At 70.7% G+C, this 19,670-nt stretch overlaps 4 protein-coding genes across 4 annotated transcripts in view; 2 read left to right on the plus strand and 2 right to left on the minus strand.

The window, feature by feature from the left end:
* Positions 1–3,122, minus strand: part of AURANDRAFT_68056 (hypothetical protein) — a gene marked incomplete at both ends in the record, with an annotated part of 10,492 nt that extends 7,370 nt beyond the window's left edge. The window contains 3 exons of the mRNA XM_009043672.1: positions 33–1,430; positions 1,495–1,825; positions 2,032–3,122. Coding sequence (XP_009041920.1) covers positions 33–1,430; positions 1,495–1,825; positions 2,032–3,122 — 2,820 coding nt within the window. The remainder of the gene's footprint in view (positions 1–32; positions 1,431–1,494; positions 1,826–2,031) is intronic.
* A 573-nt stretch (positions 3,123–3,695) lies between these two features.
* Positions 3,696–4,733, plus strand: AURANDRAFT_72740 (hypothetical protein; the record flags this gene model as incomplete). The annotated part of the gene is made up of 4 exons (XM_009043663.1): positions 3,696–3,841; positions 3,897–4,212; positions 4,433–4,592; positions 4,677–4,733. 2 exons carry the CDS (start codon positions 3,767–3,769, stop codon positions 4,209–4,211), a joined length of 390 nt encoding a protein of 129 aa, XP_009041911.1.
* Positions 4,734–6,142: 1,409 nt separating this feature from the next.
* On the plus strand, positions 6,143–9,253 carry AURANDRAFT_205 (hypothetical protein; the record flags this gene model as incomplete). Its single annotated transcript, XM_009043657.1, has 1 exon — positions 6,143–9,253. A coding segment is annotated over one exon (3,111 nt), but the record flags the coding sequence as incomplete, so codon positions are not given.
* Positions 9,254–10,655: 1,402 nt separating this feature from the next.
* AURANDRAFT_68059 (hypothetical protein) lies at positions 10,656–19,073 on the minus strand (the record flags this gene model as incomplete). The annotated part of the gene is made up of 1 exon (XM_009043671.1): positions 10,656–19,073. The coding sequence occupies one exon, from the start codon at positions 19,071–19,073 to the stop codon at positions 10,656–10,658; it is 8,418 nt and encodes a 2,805-aa protein (XP_009041919.1).
* Positions 19,074–19,670: the final 597 nt, after the last annotated feature.

The following is a 19,670-nucleotide window of genomic DNA, read 5'->3' on the forward strand; positions in this document are numbered from 1 at the left end:
GTCGTCGCCGCCGGCGCCGGCGGCGCGAGCACGCGCGGCTCGTCGCGCTCGGGCACGTCGCGCGCCCGGGGCCACCAGTGGCGCGTCGCCTGGAACTTGGCCAGGGGCGGGCCGGAGTGGAAGAGGTCCGCGCGCGCGTTCGCGACCGCGAGTCGCGCGTCGAACGCCGCGCGGCCCCCGGCGTCCGCCGCCGCGGCGTCCGCCGCGGGACCCTCCAGGCCCCGGGGCAGGGCCCGCGACGCGCGCGCGAGGCCCTTGGCCCGGTCGTCGCCCGCGGGCTGGGGCACGTGGCGGCCGTCGAAGAGCGGCGGGCGCCGCCCGTGCGCGTCGCCGAAGGCGTTGCGCGCGTGCGCGGCCGGCGCCAGATGGCCCGGGAGCCGCGTCGCCGCGTCGACGGCGTAGAGCCGCCCGTCCCAGACGAGCTCGCCGTAGTCCGTGGCCAGGTACTGCTCCCGCGGCGCGTGCTTCGCGGCGCCCGTCTCCGGGCCGAAGACGTGGACCTGGCCCGCGAGATCGACGCACGCGAAGCGCCGGCCGTCGCCGCTCCAGGCCGCGGCCCAGATCTCCGCCGCCGCGACGTTGGGGCCCGACGCCAGGGCGCGCACGCGGTCCCGGCGCCGCCGCGCCTGCGCCGACGACTCGACGACGTCGCCGTCGTCGCCGTCGGCGGGCGACGCGGCGTTCGCGGCCGCGCGGTCGCGCGGCGTCGGCGCCGACTCGTTGCGGAGCCGGTCCAGGGCACTCGACACGGCGCGCTCCGCCGGGAGCTCGTCGGACCCGGCGACGTGGCGGCTGAGGAACGCGGGCGCCGCGCCGTCGAGGAGGCTCGCCGAGAAGTCGCGCGACAGCGGCCGCGTCGCGTCGCCGTCCAGGGCCCAGGCCCGGACGCGGCCGTCGTGGCCGCCGCTCAGCACGAGCCGCCCGTCGAGCGGGTGGGGCGCCAGCGCGAAGCACTGGTCGCCGTGGGCCTCGAAGGTCCGCAGAGCCGCGCCGTCGTACGCGGCGAAGACGTGGACGCGCTGCGACTTGGCGGCCTCCGCCCAGGACGACAGCACGATGAGCGCGTCGTCGCAGGTCCAGCAGGCCGCGCTCAGCTCGCGCGGCGCCTCGTCCCCGGACCGCACGTTTAGGTCGACGCCGCACGCGTCGACGGACCGGCCGCCGTCGGTCCTCGCGACGTCGCGCCACGACCAGACCGTCGCGGCGCAGGCCTTGACGGACGCGCTCAGCAGGCGGTCGCCGGCCTTGGAGAAGGCGAGGTCCGTCGCCGCGGCGCCGTGCCGCCGCGGGAGCTCCGCGAGCGCGTAGGCGCCGGCGCACGCGTCGCGCGCGGCCGCGAGCGCGCGGTCCGCGCGGTCCGCGTCGCGCGCGGCCGCCCGGGCGTCGCCGCCGTCGTCGGCCCGGCGGCGGCGCGCCGCGGCGCAGGCGAGCTCGGCGTCGGCGCAGGCCCGCGCGAGCGCGCAGCCCGGGCCGGGCGCCTGCGAAGAGCGACACCCGGCCGTCGTCGCCGCCCGTCGCCGCGAGGCCGCCGCGCGCGCCGAGGCCCCGGAGCCGCGTCCGCGGCGCGTGGGGGAGCACGGCGCCGACGACCAGCGCGTCCCAGGCGCCGCCGTCCGCCGTCCACGCGCGGTCCTCGCAGCCCTGGAGCAGCGCGGCGGCGTCCCACGCGCGCGCGTCACAGTGCTTCTGCCCCGTCGCCAGGAGCCGCCCCGTGGCGTCGTCGAAGGCGATGGCCTCGACGGGCGGCAGCGGCGCCGCGGGCGTCCCGCAGTCGCCCGTGAGCGTGAGCACCGCGACGGGCGCGCCGTCCCTGAACCGGTGGAGCCTGGGCAGGAAAAGGGTGCGAAATTCCCAACTTCAAAGGCTCCTATCTCGGTCGTTTCCCGCTCGTTTCGGCTGATTTTTGGACGAGCGATCATCTCTCGGAGCGCTCTCGAAGCGTGGGTGCTGTTTCCGAAACGCGCGCGCGCGGAACACTCACGTTGAAGCGACGTTGAATCACCCTTTTCCTGCCCTGGGTGGAGCCGGCACGTGCCGTCGTCCGACGCCGACGCCACCAACAGGTTGCAGGGGCTCACGGCCACGTCGGAGATCACGCCCTTGTGGCCCCGCAGCGTGTGGCAGAGCGTCGCCGACGGCGCGTGCCAGACCTTGGCGAGGTAGTCGTCCGCGCCCGTGACGACGAAATCGCCGGACGCGTCGAACGCGACGGAGTACACCGCAAAGTTCTGGTGCCCGCTCAGCGACGCGCGGCGGCCGAGGCGCTGCTCGCGCGCGGGGCTCTCCTCGTTGAGGCCCAATAATCGCCGCCAGTTCGCCGAGCCCGCGGGCGGCGGCCGCCGCGGCGGGAACGCCGGGAGCGGCTGGCCCGGAACGGGAAAGAACGCGCTCGAGCTCCGCGGGTGCGGGTCCCGCGCCGCGGCCTTGTCCCGTTCGACGAGCTCGGCGAGGTCCGCCTTCTTCGCGAGCAGCGCGTTCCGCTCCGCCTCGCGGCGCAGCAGCTCCTCGCGCTTCTCCCGCGCGACGCGCGGCGACCCGGCCGCGTCCGCGCCGCCGGCGCCGAGGAGCGCGTGCGTCGGCGGCTCGACGTCCATGGCGTTGGTCGGCCGGGGCGTCGCCGGCGCCGCGTCCGCCTCCTCCTCTTCCTCGAGGTCCAGGGCCCGGAGGCGCGCGTTGACGTCCCGGAGCGCGCGGCAGTCTCGGATGAGCCGGTCGCGCGCGTCCAGGATGTCCGCCTGGCGCTTCGCCTCGGCCTCCGCGCGGTTCGGTTCGAACAACAAACTCCGCGGCGGCGGCGCCGAGAAGACGACGGTGCCGTCGCCCAGCGCGCGGCCGCCGCTCTCGTCCGGCGCCTCGCGCTCGGCGGGCTTCGCCTCGGCCGCGAGCCCGGTCACGAGCCGCTCCTCGAGCAAACCCTCCTTAAGGCCCAGGGGGAAGTCCCGCAGGCGCGACGCGACGCTCACGGGCACCTCGCTCCCGTCCGCGCGCGTCTCCCGCCCGAGGAGCTCGTGGGCGGCGACGTCTTCGCGGAGCGCGGCCGCGGCGCCCGCGCAGGGCGTGCACCGCTCGAGGTAGTCCGCGATGAGCAGCAGCGCCTCCTGCGACGGCGTCTCCATCGACATGAGGTGGGGGGTTTCTTGGTCTAGCCGAAAGCCGCAGCGGTGCGTGGCTTCCGGGGAGCGCGGCTCGTCGGGCGCGGCGCGCGCGTTCGGCGCGCGTTCGTTTCAGCGCGCAACTGTGGGCGAGCTTCGAGCCGGCGACGGGCGCGCGGGACGGTGGCCTCGCGGTCGCGGCGCGCGTTCGGCGCGCGTTCAGTGCCCACGGTGGCCAGTGTCGTCGCGCCAGGCGATTTGATCGAGAGCTCGATGGGCAGGGCAAAACGGCAACAACCGAGACTTTCGCGTCTGTGCCCGTGCGATGCGAGAGGCGCGGCCTTGCAGCCAAGAGAAGTCTCCTGGGAGCGTGGTGCGGGGATGACTAGTCGCTTCGGATTTTTCGGATCGTATTTCTCGACGGCGGCCCGTCGGCTCGTTGCCGGCGGCAGTGCGAGAAGTCGCCCCGCCACGCGCCCGACGCCTGGCGGCGGCTCGGGCGTGTTGCGTCGTCGTCGGACGGCGGCGCAGCAGCCAAGCCCCGGCACAATGCGCAGTGCGGCAAGCGCCTCGAGCATCGAGCTCTCGCCACTCCAGCCTCTGCTGCCAGCGACCACAGCCGCAAGCCCCGCGTTTCGCGCCGCGAGAACCCAGCGCTCGGCCCCAGCGCTCGCATGGCGGCCCAGGAGGGCGGCCTCATCCTGCCCGCGGCGGCGTCGCTCGTCGACCAGCTCGACAAGAAAGTCCTGGTGCGTCCGCCGCGCGCGTCCGATTCCCACGTCTTCACGCGCGCGCCCCGCGCAGATCATCCTGCGCGACGGGCGCAACCTCGTCGGCGTCATGCGGTCCTTCGACCAGTTCAGCAACGTCGTCCTCGAGGACACGTACGAGCGGCGCGTCGTCATCCCCGACGACGAGTCGCAGCCGGCGGTCTACGGCGACGTGCCCCTGGGCCTCTACGTCATCCGCGGCGACAGCGTCGTGCTCCTCGGCGAGGTCGCCGAGGAGCTCGAGGCGTCCGAGGACCACCCGCGGCAGCTGCCCATCGAGGACGTCGTCGCGCTGGAACGGAGCGGCGCGGGCACGACGGCCGTCGTCTGGGACATCGAGGACCTGTAGGGTCCGCGCCCGGCGTCTTTCGGCGCGCGTGTTCTCGATCGCGCCGAGGGACGAAGACACTTCCACCCCGGCCGGAGCGAGCGCCGCCTCCGGCGGTGCCTCCGCGCCGGCCTGACCCATCCAACCGTGATGCTCGTTTTTAATTAAACTCCGACGGCGCCGGCCCCGCCTCCCTCGCCCGACGCCCGCGCCGCCGCGCCGCGACGTCCCCGCCGCCGCAGGTCGCCCGCGGCGCCGCGCCCCGACGACCGCGCGCGCGCCGCGTCCCGTCGAAGCGCTTCGATCCCGGAGAGAGAGCAACCGAACCCCAGCAGATGCGCGTGGCCACCGGCGATGACGCAAGCATCCAACTCTTTTTGCGGTTGCGAGAGACATCGACTCGTATAATCAACCCCCGGCAGACAGCCAAAACGGCGCGCGCGACCGTCGCTCGCGGGGGTCAAAAACGGGCCGACACCCGCGCAGGCCCGACGCCCGCCCTCGCTTCGCCTCTCCTGTGTAGTAGTATCTTCTATAGCCGTGTAGTTTACGACTGGCAAACGCAGGGGCCGGGTATATGTGGATCACAGAGGGGAACAGAGGGTTGATGATCTAGTCTCAGGCTGGCTCCAGGACGCCTGTCACGAATGACAAGTCCAGAAGAACGCGGTCAACAGCGTCTTTCCAGACAAGGTATGTCTCGCCGGCATTGGCATACCACTCGTGAGACGCCATCTGATCGCAAAGCGCGCCGCGGTGAGATTGCCGAACGTCGGGAGCGGCTCCGGCGCTGATCGCGATAATGGCGTCGGCGAGATTGCGACGGTTATACTCGAGTTGCTGCGCAGTGTGCCGAGCATCCGGGTCGCACTCGGCTCCGAGCAGATGGAGGAGCATCGGCAACGCTGAAGAGGCGCTCGCCCCGAAGCGGCCGAGAGCGTCAATGGCTGCTGAATATGTAGCACCCACGCATGATGTGAGTCGCTTGCGGCGACTTTCCCACCCTGTGCTATCTGCCTTCTCAGCTCGGTCGCGCGCGTCGCACCGCGGACACAAGATGGTCCACCGAGCCTGGAATGATGTTTCTCCGCCTCCACACAACGCGCATTCGTCGAGCGCGCCCATGAGCGTCGGCACTGCCGCCGCGCCAACGTGGTCGGCGCAGTCGCCGCGCTGTACGACGGCCGCGAGCGCCTTGATCGCCGCTCTTCGGCGAAGACCGAAGCTAAAACGCGCATCATCCATGGCTCGGTAGAGCCTAGGACTGCCTTCGTAGGGATCCACGATAGGCCGCACGCGGATCATATTCGATGCGATGCTTTCATCGTCGGAATCCTCGCGATACCGCGGGCCCGGATCGCATAGATTCGCGGGCGGCGGCCCCGCGGCGATGCGAAGCAGCGCCGGCGCGTGCGCGCGGCCGACGGCGCCGCATGCCCAGCGACGACGCAGAAAGTCTACGCTCTCCGCCTCGTCGAGCGCCGCGGCCGCCCGCGCGGCCTCGAGGATCACGTTCCGCCACTCGACGGAGATGAGCCGCAGCGGCTCGAGGTCGACCAAATTCGTCGCGTAGGCCGCGTCGAGGACCCGGGCCCAGAGCTCGGCGGGGAGCCGGCGGGGCTTCCTGCGCCCCGATCTGCGGACGGCCATCGGGGCTGCCCAAATAATATTCTAAAAAGGATTCGTTGCCTTTGTTAAACATCTTTGCAATCTAGCGCTATAACCGGAGCTTGTGTTGGGCCGCCGCCTCCGTCGGCGGTTGTCGCTCCGCGGCGCGGCTCCGCGCGGGCCGGCGACCGATCATGGCGCTGTCGCACCGCTTCATCTGGGGCGTCAACGCGGCGGGCGTCAAGGGCTGCGTCCACTTCCACGACGACTCGACGGTCGTCTACAGCGTGGGCCACACGGTCGTGCTCTACAACTCGAGCGAGAAGCAGCAGCGCTTCATCGCCGGCTCGAGCGAGGCCCAGGGCTTCAGCGCCATCGCGCTCTGCCCGTCGAAGCGCTTCATCGCCGTCGCGGAGAAGGCGGACCGCGCGTCGATCGTCGTCTACGATTTGCGGACGCTGCGGAAGCGGAAGAACCTGAGCCAGCCCGACGCGTCGTGCTCGCGCTACGCGAACATCTGCTTCAGCCAGGACAACGAGACCCTGGTGGCCATCACGGGCGACGGCGCGACGCCGAGCCTCGTGACGTGGCGCTGGGCCAAGGGCAAGGTGTCGGCGACGGCCGCGCTCCAGGAGGGCGCGCCGGGCTCCGTCTACTTCGAGTGCCTCTTCTCGCCGCTGGACTCCATCATCACGGCCTGCTCGACGTCGGGCCTCTACTTCGCGCGCGCGTCGCCGGAGGAGCTCCGGTTCATGCCCTCCACCCAAGTCGACCTCGGCGAGGGCTCGGAGCTCACGTGCCACTGCTGGCTCAAGCAGGCGGAGAACTACTGCCTCGCGGGCACGGCGACGGGCGACCTCGTGCTCTACCAGTCCTGCAAGTACAGCTGCCACCTGTCGACCGCGCTCGAGGACCGCGGCGTCACGGCGCTCGCGGCGATCACGCAGGGCTTCGTCGCGGGCTCGAGCGTGGGCAGCTTCCACCTCTTCGGCATCAGCAACGAGAGCGACCCCCGCGACTCCTTCTTCGAGACCCACACCTTCGCCCTCGACGGCACCGCGCGCGCGATCGTCGCCATCGCGCTCAAGCCGTCCGAGGACGAGATGTGCGCGGTGTCGAGCGACCAGCAGCTCTACGGCGTCGCCCTCACGAAAGCCGGCGCCGTCAAGAACGACGACGTGAAGCCCCTGCTGGGCCTCTTCCACGGGCCGGGCGCCATCACGGGGCTCGACGTCTGCGTGCGGAAGCCGCTCGTGGTGACGTGCGGCCTCGACCGGTCCATCCGCGTCTGGAACTACCTGGACCACCACCTCGAGCTCGTCAAGCACTTTAGCGAGGACCCCTACTCCATCAGTCTGCACCCGTCCGGCCTCCACATCATCGTCGGCTTCTCCGACAAGCTCCGGCTGCTGAATTTGCTCATGGACGATTTACGGATCTACCGCGAGGTGCCCATCAAGCTCTGCCGCGAGTGCTGCTTCTCCAACGGCGGCCAGTACTTCGCGGCGGTGAACGGCAACATCATCATGGTCTTCGACTTCTACGCGTGCGAGAAGATCATCGACCTGCGCGGCCACAACTCGAAGGTCCGGTCGCTGTACTGGGGCGCGGACGACGCGACGCTCATCTCCTGCGGCCAGGACGGCGCCGTCTACCAGTGGGACTGGGCCGACGGCAAGCGGTCCGGCGAGTTCGTCCAGAAGGGCACGGTCTACAACTGCGCGCTCGGCACGTCCGAGTCCGTCTTCGCGGTCGGCTCAGACCACATGATGAAGGAGCTCGAGGTGCCGGACCTCCAGCCCGTCAAGCAGCTCGACGGCGGCATTACATTAGGGCAGATCGTCCTGTCCCACGCGGAGCACATGATGTTCGCGGGCACGTCCGAGGACGGGCGGCCGGGCTGCGTCCGCGCGTACTCGTTTCCGCTGACGGGCGACTTCCTGGAGTACTCGTGCCTCGGCGCGCCCGTGACGCGCATGCGCATCAGCCACGACGACATGTATTTGATCGTGGCCGGCGAGGACGGGAGCGTCTGCGTCTTCGACGTCCGCGACCGCCAGGACCGGAGCAACCGGAGCGGCCTCGCGCCCGCGGCCATGCCCTGGTCCGAGGAGATCCTGGTGACCAAGTCGGACCTCGAGGAGAAGAATCTGGCCATGCAGGAGCTGCGCAACAAGATCGAGGAGCTCCAGCTCCACAACGAGTACCAACTACGGTTGAAGGACATGTCCTATTCCGAGAAGATCAAGGAGGTCACGGAGAAGTACATGCAGGACCTCGAGCAGGAGAAGAACAAGTACGAGCTGCTGCGCGAGGAGAAGAACGACATCGAGATGGAGTGCGAGGAGCGCCACCGCCAGATGGAGGACAAGCACCACCACGAGCTCCAGGAGCTCGAGAACACGTACCAGCAGAAGATCATGCTCGAGGTCGAGCGCTACCAGCAGCTCGCCCACGAGCGGTCCCTGCAGCAGCAGCGCTGGGACGAGCAGCAGCAGCTGCTGAAGCAGACGCACGAGGGCTACGTGTCCGAGCTCACGGACGACTTCGAGCAGAAGCTCGAGGAGGACCGCCAGATCCGGCTCCAGCTCGAGGACGAGAAGTCGGAGCTCCACCGCGAGTTCGAGGAGTCGAAGGCCCAGCTCGAGGACGACATCGACACGGAGATCCAGAACCTGCGGCACCGCTACGACACGCAGCTCGCGGCCGAGCGCGAGGCGACGCTCCGCTACAAGGGCGAGAACGGCATCATGAAGAAGAAGTTCACCGTGCTGACCAAGGACATCGAGGACCAGAAGGAGGAGATCAAGAGCCTGCTGGGCAAGGAGAAGGAGCTCCAGGAGCAGATCAAGAAGCTCGAGCGCGAGATCTCCGCGCACAAGACGGAGATCAAGCGCCGCGACGACACCATCGGCGCCAAGGAGAAGAAGATCTACGAGCTCAAGAAGAAGAACCAGGAGCTCGAGAAGTTCAAGTTCGTCCTCGACTACAAGATCAAGGAGCTCAAGCGCCAGATCGAGCCGCGCGAGACGGAGATCGGCAACATGAAGGCGCAGATCAAGGCCATGGACCACGAGCTCGAGCAGTACCACAAGTCCAACGCCCAGCTCGACCTCATGATCGGCGAGCTGCGCAAGAAGCTCGACGACATGCAGCGGGAGATTCTAGAGCAGCGGAAGCGCATCTGCGACCAGCAGGCGAACATCCGCCGCTTCAAGGGCGAGCTCTACAAGTGCGCCCAGTTCATCCAGGACCCGGAGCAGCTCCGGTCCTCCGTGGAGGCGCTCCACAAGCAGCACGAGCCTTCCGGCGACGAGACCTACGACGAGCTCGACGCGGACGTCATGGGCGAGTACAAGCGCCACGAGGAGTGCCTCAAGCGGTCCCTCGCGGCGCTCCAGGGCCAGTACTCCAAGGACATGGTCGAGCACAACGCGGAGAACATGCGCATCATGTCCAACAACATGGGCCTCATCCGCGAGATCACGAAGCAGCGCGAGTCGAACCGCATGCTCAAGCTCCAGGTCCAGGCCGAGCAGGCGCGCGCGACGAACGCGTCGGCCCGCGGCGCCAAGCACCAGCAGGCCACGGTGTCCGAGCAGCAGCAGCGCGCGCGGGACCTCGAGAACCACGTCGAGCAGCTCTCCCAGCGCCTCGCGGCCGCGGGCATCGAGATGCACCACGTCGTCGCCGACGGCGACTTCGACGACACGCGGGCACCGGGGGCCATCATGCCCGAGCCCGTGTCCTCCTAGGAGCGGGTGTGGCATAAGGGTGTGAAATCGGTGTGTGTGCCGGGGCGAGCGGCGGCGGGGGCGAGGTCGTGCGTCCGGAGGGGTACTGACGAGTGCGAGGTAGGGGATCGTGTCACTGCACCATCACTGAATTGAACGTTTCATTTCTCGGCGCGGCAAGGATTTTGCTCGGCAGCGGCTTCCGGGCAGCGTGCATCGCGCATGCAAGAACCGTGCCCGAGCAACACGCAGGCAAGCAACACGCAGGCAACCGCGACGATGCAATCCGCCCTTCTCGCGACGCTCCTGGCAGCGATGCTCCGGCATGTCTCGGCGGCGCGCTGCATCATCGGGACGAGCGGGATGGACCTTTACGGCCGCGAAGGCCCGTTCGTGGGCTCCTGTCCCACGTTCTACAACTTCTCCGTGTTTCCGAAGCAAGCCTACCTCGACTCGCTCGACAGCTGCTTCCGCCACGTCACCTGGGGCTCGCCCCACGTCCCGGACGGAGCCGTGAGCTACGGCTGCTGCGCGGCGGTGAGCATCGGCTTCCAAGGGTGCGACGCGCTCCGTCGGAATGATGCAACTTCCGACTGGCACCAGTGCATCGGCGAGTCGTGCAATGCGCTCGATGGGGTAACGTACGTCACCGACGACGACGACGGCGACGACGACGACGACGACGACGACGGCGACGACGACGAAGAAGAAGAAGAAGAAAACGACGACGACGACGACGACTCGTCCTATGGTAGCTTTGGCAGCGATTGGGTCTTCGGCGTGTCCATCGTCGTCATCATCACAGCATCCAGCGTGCTCGGTGCCGCGTTTTGCTTCCTGCTTCTCAAATCGAACTGTTGCGGCCTCGGCGATTATCGCACCCAGTTCCCAAGTGTCCAAATTCGATTCTCAAGTTATAGCAACTTCTCAAGTCCGAGAAAGTCGGTTGCCGCCTCGGACAAGGACAGCCTCGAACTCGAGCAGCCTCTCAGCCCGAAGGACACCGCGGGCGAGGTATGATGCGCGCCGCGAGGTTCGGCCTGCCCGACACGTGGGCGCGATCGTAGCAAGCACATCAGCTAAAAGAAACTGTGAACTTAGTAAAAAACGACCCGGCCTCTCTCTAGACCTGGGTGATCTGGAGGACCGAGAACTTCGTCGCGTCGTTGAGGTCGACGTCCCGGTAGGCCTCGTCCTCCTCGACCTCGACGTCCTTGGCCTCGTCCTGGAAGAGGTCGGCCCAGCTCTCCTTGGGCTCCTCGCACTCCTGCTCCGCGGCCGCGAAGTAGCAGCGGCTCAGGTACTCGGCGAAGACGCACACGTTGCACATCAAGCCGCAGAAGACGATCGCGGGCAGCCGCCCCTTCTTCGCGACGTAGCAGAATTTGATGATGGCCTGGCAGAGCACGGTCGTCGCGTCGAGGGACGGCATGGACGCCGTGTAGTCCAGGTCGGGGTGCGCGCGGCGCGCGTCGGACCGGAGCAGGCGGGTCGCGTCCAACTTGTGCGTCCAGCACACGAAGGCGAGGACCGCGAGGCGCCAGCGGCTCTCGCCGGGCATCCTGGGCCCCTTGAGCCGCGGGTCGTCGTAGCCGTGGCAGAGCACGTAGGGCGCCGCGGCCATGCGGACGACGTGGACCGCGGCGGCGGCGACGAAAAAGGGCACCGCGCCACGGTACGTCTCGCAGCAGAAGCCCGCGTCGAAGTTCGCGTCGAGGATCCCGAGCGCGAGGACGGCGACGCAGCGGGGCGTCAGCGGCGCGAAGCGCACGCCCAGGCTCGCGCGGCACCGCTCGAACGACGGGACGCAGAAGCCGCCCTTCGCCAGGCACTCGGGGCGCTCGGGCGTCCGCGGCCGCACGGCGCCGAGCGGGATGACGGGCCAGAACACGACGGTCAACGCGATGACGAGGAGCCAGCACGTCGACCCAAAGGACCCCAAACTGGCCACGCGGATCTCGTCGTCGTCGTAGGGCTCCCGCGTCGGGCTCGGCGTCCCTGGCGACGGCGCGGCGGACGTCGGCGCGGGCGTCGGGTAGTAGACGACGGCGACGTCGACCCCCACGCCGCCGCAGGCCTCAGTGACCGCGGCGGTCCCGTTGTAGTGGGAGACGACCGCTTCCATGATCGTGGTGGAGATGTTGGCGTACGTCGTCGCGAGCCGCCGCCGCCGGCTCCCCGCGAGCGCGTCGACCTCGTTGTCGAGCATGCTGATGTTCGCGACGACGTCGCTGCAACTCTCCGGGCTCGGCGCGGCCGTCGCGTTCGTCGCGTTCGCCGTTAGGAGCCGCCGCCGCCGGCCGTCGTCGCAGTTCGCCTCGACCGTGACGGCATCGGTGTCCACGCCCAGGGACTCCGCGAAGAACTTTTTGTTGATCTTCGTGCCGTCGTCGAGCTCGATCGACTTGCCGCAGGAGGAGATGCTGCCGGAGCCGATGGGGTAGTCGATGACGACGGCGTACTCGACGGGCGTCTCCGTCGGCGCCGCGGACGGCGCGGCCGTCGTCGGCGCCGCGCTGGGCCGCGGCGCGGGCGCGCGCGTCGGGTTGCCCGGGAGCGCGGTCGGCGCGGCGCTCGGCGCGGCCGTCGACGGCGCGAGGCTCGGCGCGTCCGTCGGCGCCGCCGCGGGCGCGCGCGTCGGGTTGCCCGGGAGCGCCGTCGGGGCGTAGGTCGGCTTCGACGTGGACGGCGCGGCCGTCGAGGGCGTCGCCGTGGACGGCGCCGGCGACGGCGACGGCGACGGCGCCGCGGACGGGCCCGCGGACGGCGCGGCCGTCGGCCGGGGAATAGGCGCGCGCGTCGGGTCGCCGGGGTAGACCGTGGGCATGGCCGACGGCGCCGTGGGGCTCGTCGTCGAGGTCGACGGTGTCGACGTCGGCGACGCCGACGGCGCGGGCCGCGGAACGCGCGACGGCGCGAACTCCCAGTCGCCGGCGACCGTCGGCGCGTACGTCGGCCCCGACGGCGACGCCGACGGGTCCGCCGTCGTCGGCGTCGCGGCCGGGGCGCGCGTCTTCGTCGGCGACGCCGTCAGGCTCGGCCGCGGCGTCGTCGGCGTCGCGGTCGGGGCGCGCGTCGTCGTCGGCGACGCCGTCAGGCTCGGCCGCGGCGTCGTCGGCGTCGCGGCCGGGGCGCGCGTCTTCGTCGGCGACGCCGTCAGGCTCGGCCGCGGCGTCGGGTCGTCGCAGATGTCGATCCAGCCGCCGAAGAGCACGCTGCGGCCGCCGTCGAAGACGCAGGTCGTGCAGGCCACGGCGACCGTGATGTTCATATTCGCGACGCCAGGCGTCACGGCGAATAAAATCGCGCGCGCCGCCTGGTCGATGGGGAAGTACTTTTCCAGCGAGCCGTCCTCCTTCTCCGCGCACTGGTCGCAGTCGTCGCAGGTGATCTCGGTGAAGTATGGCACGTCCTCCGGGTTGTCGCACGCGAAGCCCACGTTGCCCGCGATGAAGTACGTCGACCCGACTCCGCGGTCGCCGACGCAGGACGTGTCCGACTTGATGACGATGATGTCGTCGCCGGCGACGTACGCCGAGTACTGGTCATCGTCGACGCAGACGCGCTCGTCCTGCTTCTCGCGCGTCTTCTGGTGGTCGATGTCGAGGACGCTGAGGTAGAAGCCGTCGACGAGGTCCGCGGCGTCGACGCGGGCGCCGTCGTCCTGGTAGTAGAGGCCGAAGTTCAGGGTGACGTTCGTGTCGTCGAGCACGGACACGGCGACGGTGCCGGAGGAGGCGCCGTTCTCGCCCGAGTCGCCCGCCTGGTAGGACGAGCCCTCGGCGACGGTGACGAGCATGTCGGCGACGCGGCCGTCGAAGTCCATGAGGTCGTCCACGCGGATGACGGGCTCGCCGTCGAGGGGGCCCTGGCCGCCGAGGTTGTTGCTCGACACGGTCACCGTGCTCGAGACGGTATAGGTCGTGTCCGGCGGGTAGCACAGGTCCACGGTCGGGCGGACCGTCGGCGCGCGCGTGAACGTCGTCGGGGGCGCCGTGGGCTCGGCCGTCGGCGCCGTGGGACCGGCCGTCGTCGGCGCGGCGCTGGGCGATTGGCTCGGCGGCCGCGTGACGGGCGACCGGCTCGGGTTGCCCGGGACGACCGTCGGCGGCGCCGTGGGCTCGGCCGTCGGCGCCGTGGGACCGGCCGTCGGCGGCCGCGTGACGGGCGACCGGCTCGGGCGGCCCGGGACGACCGTCGGCGGCGCCGTGGGCTCGGCCGTCGGCGCGGCGACCGGCGACCGGCTCGGGTTGCCCGGGACGACCGTCGGCGGCGCCGTCGGCGCCGTGGGACCGGCCGTCGGCGGCCGCGTGACGGGCGACCGGGTCGGGCGGCCCGGGACGACCGTCGGCGGCGCCGTGGGCTCGGCCGTCGGCGCCGCGACCGGCGACCGGCTCGGGTTCCCGGGCAGCACCGTCGGCGCCGCCGAGGGGAGCGTCGGGCACATGTTCGAGTAGCCGCCGAGGTTGAAGAAGCGCCCCATGTCGTAGGTGCAGTCCGTGCAGTCCACGGCCAGCGTCAGGTTGAAGTCCATGATGTTGTCCGTGAACTGGAACATGACGCTGCGGTTCCGCTGGTCGATGGGGAAGAAGCCCTCGAGCTTCTCGGGCTTGTTGACGCACTGGTCGCAGAGGTCGCAGGTGACGAGCGTCAGCTCGATGTCCTGGTCCGCGGCGTCCTGGCCGGCCAGCGGCGGGTTGTCGCAGTAGAAGCCCGGCGCGTTCGCCGTGAACGTCGTCGACGAGCTCCGGCGGGTGCCCGTGCACGACTCCTCCGAGTGCGTCACGATGATCTCGTCGGGCCCCGCCGTGAGGATGTAGTGCGCGTACTGGTCGTCGTCGACGCAGAGGCGCTCGCGCTGCTTCGCCGGGTCCCACTGCGTGTCGAGGTCGAAGACCGTGAGGTAGAAGTTGCCGTCGAGGTGCGGCGTGGTGCTCGGGTCGCCGTCCTCGAAGAGGCGGAAGTTCACCGTGACCTGCGTGCCGTCCATGACGTTGATCAAGATCGTCTCGCCCTGGGGCCCGTTGACGATCAGCTCGTCGTCGTCGACGTCGTCGGGCACGATTCCGTGCGTGTAGTTGCCCTCCGCGACGGACACCTCGAAGTCGAGGGGCACGCCGCCGTACTCGTAGACGTCCGTGACGCGGATGACGGGCAGCGAGTCGTTGTACATGGGCCCGTGGTAGCCCAGGTTGTTGTAGGCGAGCGTCGTGTGCTCGCCCGACTTCCAGACGTGGTCCGGCTCGTCGCACCAGTCGCTCTCCGTCGGCGCGGCGCTCGGCGCCGCCGAGGGGCCGGGCGTGGGCGCCGGCGTGACGACCGTCGGCGTCGGCGGCGCCGTGTAACAAACCCCGCAAGCCTCGAGGCACGCGTCGTCGGACGACGCCCCGTCCCAGCCGACCTTGCCCTCGTCGCAGCGGCTCGCGGGATTCTCCGCGACCCACGCGCAGCCCTTCTCCGCCTTGCCGTCGACGTGCCAGTCCGGGTCGTCCTCGCAGACGCCGTCGCAGAGCTTCTGCGGCAGGCCCACCGCGAAGGCGCGGCCGGCCGTCGTCGGGCAGCCGTCGCAGTCCGTCGCGAGCGTGAAATCGAAGGCCGCGCGCGCGAGCTCCAGGGTGACGTTCGCGGCGCCCGCCGCCGCCGCGGAGAACGTCACGGAGCCGACGTCCCGCGCGCCGTCGCAGGAGACGGCGCTCGCCGTAACGTCGAGGTCCGCGGTCGCGTCGACGGCGTAGGCCGCGTACTGGTCGTCGTCGACGCAGACGCGCGCGCGCCGCGTCGGCCCGTCCGCGCCGAGGTCCCGGATCGTCACCTCGTAGGTCATGCCGTCGGGGAGCTCGACGTCGGTCCCGTCGTCGTAGGCCAAGGTGAAGGTCAGCGCGACGTCGGTCCCGTCGGCGACGCTGACGCGGAGCGCGTCGCCGTCGGCCCCGTTGTCGGCCGCGTCGCCGGGCGCGTAGGCGGAGCCGCTCGCGACGGCGACGGCGAGGCCCAGGGTTCGGCCTTGGAGCTCGTAGAGGCCCGCGACGCCCAGCTCCTCCGCGTCGCCGTCGTCCGGGCCGACGCCGCCGAGGTTGTTCGCGGACGCCGCGGCGTCGGGCAGCGCGCGGCACGTCGCCGTCGCCGTCGGCCGGCCCGAGGGCGGCGCCGACGGCGCGGCCGTGGGCGCGGGCGTCGGGCAGAGGCCGCAGGACGCGGCGCAGGCGGCCAGCGACGTCTCGCCCGCGTCGTCGGTCGTCGTCTCGCCGCACCGGTTGCCCGCGTTCGCTCCGACCCACGCGCAGCCCTTCGAGGGCACGCCCGCGACGTGCCACGACGGCCGGTCCTCGCACGCGTAGATCGTCGGCGGCGCCGACGGCGCCGCCGACGGATGGACGAAGCCCGTGGTGCCCGAGACGCAGCCGAAGCTCGAGGCGGCGTCCGCCTCCTCCGCGCGCCGCGCGCGCCGCGCGGAGGCGGAGGCGTAGTACTCCTGAGCCGCGTCCACGGAAATATTGAGGAAGGCCAGGTTCGACAGGATGACGTCTTTGAACGCGTCGTCGATCATGGTCTGGAGCTCCTCGACGACCATGTCGTACAGCACCGACGTGTTGTATGACCGCAGCGCGTCGTCGTCGAGGTAGTCGTAGCCGAAGCTCGTCAGGTCGTCGTGGTTCGTGGGCTGCGAGAAGTACATGGCCGTCGCGTTCGTCACATTATCGCAGGAGCTCGCGCTCGACTCCTCGAGGCGCCGGTCGCCGAGGCGCCGCCGCGAGTCCTCGAGGCGCCGGCCGCCGAGGCGCCGCCGCGAGTCGTCGCCGCCGCAGACGGACGTCACCGCGTGCTCTTCGTCGTTGATGTCGAAGCCGTTCTCCTCGATCCAGTCGACGTCGATGACCGTGCCGTCGAGCATCGTGATGCTGTCGCTGTCGCAAGTGTCGACCAGCTGCCCCGTCATGGTGATGGCGATGGTCACGACGAGGTCCGTCGCCGTCGGCGGCGCGGTCTCGGACGGCGACGACGTCGGCCGCGGGCTGAAGACGGGCGCCGCCGTCGGCGCCGCGGACGGGTTGAAGACGACGTCGCCGCCGCAGCCGGCGCCGCCCTCTTCGAGGTCGCCCGTGCCCGCGAGCGCGTCGTCTAGGACGCCGTCGAGGTAGTCGTCGATGGACGCCTCCAGGTAGGACCACTGGCGGTCCTGGCTCATGTAGGCCCACGTGGGCTCGTCGTCGTCGGGGAACATGGCGTCGTACATGGCCTGGAAGTCGTCGGCCGTCACCGCGATGTCGACGACGAGGAGCGTCGTCGCGTTCGACTCCGCGCACCCGTCCGCGGCGTCGTCGTTCGCGAGGCCCGCGGCGGCCGCGCCGTCGTCGTAGTAGTAGACGACGTCGACGACGCCGGCGCCGTCGGCGGGCCAGGTCGCGCAGGACGCGTTGACCCGGACGCTGGAGCCGTCGACGGCGAGCGCGGCCGCGACGTACGCCGCGTCGAGGGTCCGCTTGTTGTTGAGGTCCACGGACCCCTCCGTGAGCGAAGTCGTGCAGCCCGCGTCGCCGACGGAGTGCATCCACGCGTCGACGGAGAAGTGGAGCGACGTCCGGTAGACCTCCGTGGACGGCGCCGGCGTCGGGGGCGCGGAGGGGACGACGGTCGTGGGGGCTCGGGACGGCGGCTCCGAGGGCGCGACCGTCGGCGCGCGCGTGGGCGCGAGCGTCGGCGACCGCGTGGGCGCCGCCGTCGGCGCGGGCGCGGGCGCGGCCGTCGTCGGGCGCGGCGTCGGCGCGGCCGTCGTCGGCGGCGGCGTCGCGGGCGTCGGCGCGGGCGTCGGCGGGACCGTCGGCGCGGGCGTCGGCGCGGGCGCGGGCGCGACCGTCGGGGGAAGCGTCGGGAGCTTCGTCGGCGCGAGCGTCGGCGCCGGCGTCGGCCGCGGCGTCGGGGCGACCGTCGGAGGCGCGGTCGGCGCGGACGCGGGCGCGCCCGTCGGCGCCGCCGCGGGCTCGCACAGCCCGCAGGCCGCGGGGCAGCTCCGGTCGCCCCGCGTGCCGTCCTCGCCGAGCTTCGCCGCGTCGTCCTCGCCGCAGCGGCTCGCGACGTTCTCCGAGAGCCAGGCGCAGTCCTTGTCCGGCTTCCCCTCGACGTGCCAGCTCGGGTCGTCCTCGCAGTACACGGACGGCGCGGGCGTCGTCGGCGCGGGGACCGGCGCGAGCGCGGGCGCGGGCGTCGGCGCGGGCGTCGGCGCGGCGTCCGGGCTCGGCGTCGGCGCGGGGACCGGGCTCGGCGTCGGCGCCGGGACCGGCGCCACCTCGGGGCTCGGCGTCGGCTTGCTGATCTGCGTGGCCTGGCGCGGCGTCGGCGCGGCCGTCGGGTCGTAGGGGTCCGCCGTCGGGAACGGCGTGAAGTCGGTGACGTCGATGTCGCCGAGGTGGTAGTCGTCGTCGTCGCCGCTCGTGCAGAGGGCGCGGCGGAAGTCGTTGCGGAACTCCTCCATGGTCAGCCCTTCCACCTCGGGCATCTCCGCGAAGCGCGCCTCCTTGATCGCCGCCGTGTGCCCCGAGATCATGGCGTCGTAGTCGATGGTGCAGTCCTTGTCGCAGCCGAGGTCCTTCGACGCCAGGTCGCCGTCCGCGCACCCGTAGGGGTACTCCTCGTAGGTCGCGCCGCAGTAGAGGTCCGAGTCGTCGAAGTCGTAGAGCGTCACGGTGCCGGAGAAGGCGCCGTCGTCGTCGTAGTTGCCCGCGAACAGGCCCCCGCCGCCCTCGTCGCAGAAGGGCTCGCAGTACGTCCCGAAGTCGTACCACTTCGCCCCGATGCCGATGCCGAAGAGGTCGCCGCCCCCCAGGTCGCTCATCGTGTCCTTCAGGTCCGTCGCCGCGCTCAGCGTCAAATGAATGGGCCGCATGCGCTTCCGTTTCTTCTCCGCGTGCGAGTAGTCGTAATCGTCATCGTTGTAGACATTTGTCGGCGCGCCGTCCGTCAGTATGAAGACGTTGTGGTCCACGAGCCCCGTCGTGTCGATGTCGTCCAGATCGAGGAACATCTGCTGCGCGAGCCACAGCGCCTGCCACGTCGGCGTCCAGTGCCAGCCCTCGCAGGGCCAGGACAGCGTCGAGTTCGCGGCGCCGTAGGAGTTGTCGTCGCCCTGGGGGTTGCACTCGCAGGACCCCTCGTGGAGCTTGCCGTTGGCGCACGGCGTGCCGATGTGGGACTCGTCGTCGAGGCGGACCGTGGCGTTGATGAGCTGCCTCAGCGAATCCGCGTCGTACGTCAAATTTGCGGCGACGGCCGCGCCGCCGCTGAGGTCGTCGTGCGTCTCCTTGCCGTCGAAGGCCGGGAAGACGACGATGCCGAGGCGCACGTTCGACTCCACCGACGGGGCGAAGGTGTTGATGAAGAAGTAGAGCGTGTCGAGGATGCTGTAGTTCCAGTGGTACTTCGTGATGGACACGGACCGGTCCACGACGAGGATGAGGTCCGTGTCCGTCACGCAGACCTGGTCGTCGCCCGCCGCGGCGGCCAGCAGCGCGAACGCGGCCAGCGTCGAACGCCAGCTCGGCGGCATCGTGGAGGACGATGTCCAATTTGTGGGGGTAACGTAAACGAAGAAAGAGTTTGCTTCACTAATCAGGGAATCATCGGCTGTTTTTGTAGTCTCAGAGAAGCATGCTCGGCCGCAGGTCGTCGCTATGCTGCGACGCGGCTTGCGCATTTTGGAAGAGAGCAGTCCTTCGGACCGCCAAAAACGTCTGAAATACATGAGCGCGGCGATGCTCACGGACGACGGGACGAAATTGAGAGAGCGTCTGCTTCTCCTGGAGCCAAGCGCATTCCCCGAGGGAAGGCGCGTGCTGCTTGAGCACCTCGAGCACCTCGCGGAGAATTTAGGATCGGACGCGCGCAAGTGGAACGAGAGACTCGAGAAGTTCCGCAACCTTCTCGCGCCGACCAGCGAAGGAGGTGATGCCGCGCCCGCGCTCGCGGACGACGCCGCGCCGCCGGCCGCGCCGCCCGCGTCGCCCCAGCCAGCGGTCGCGCGCGCGGACGACGACGCGTCGCCCGCGCCGCCGGCGTCCGCACCGGCGCCGGCGCCCGCCGCGCCCGCGGCGCCGCCAGCTTTTTTCTTTGCGCCCGCGCCGCCGCCGGTCGCGCCCCTGTCGCC

The sequence above is a fragment of the Aureococcus anophagefferens genome (assembly GCF_000186865.1).
Source record: "Aureococcus anophagefferens unplaced genomic scaffold AURANscaffold_61, whole genome shotgun sequence".
NCBI classification, from domain to species: Eukaryota; class Pelagophyceae; order Pelagomonadales; family Pelagomonadaceae; genus Aureococcus; species Aureococcus anophagefferens.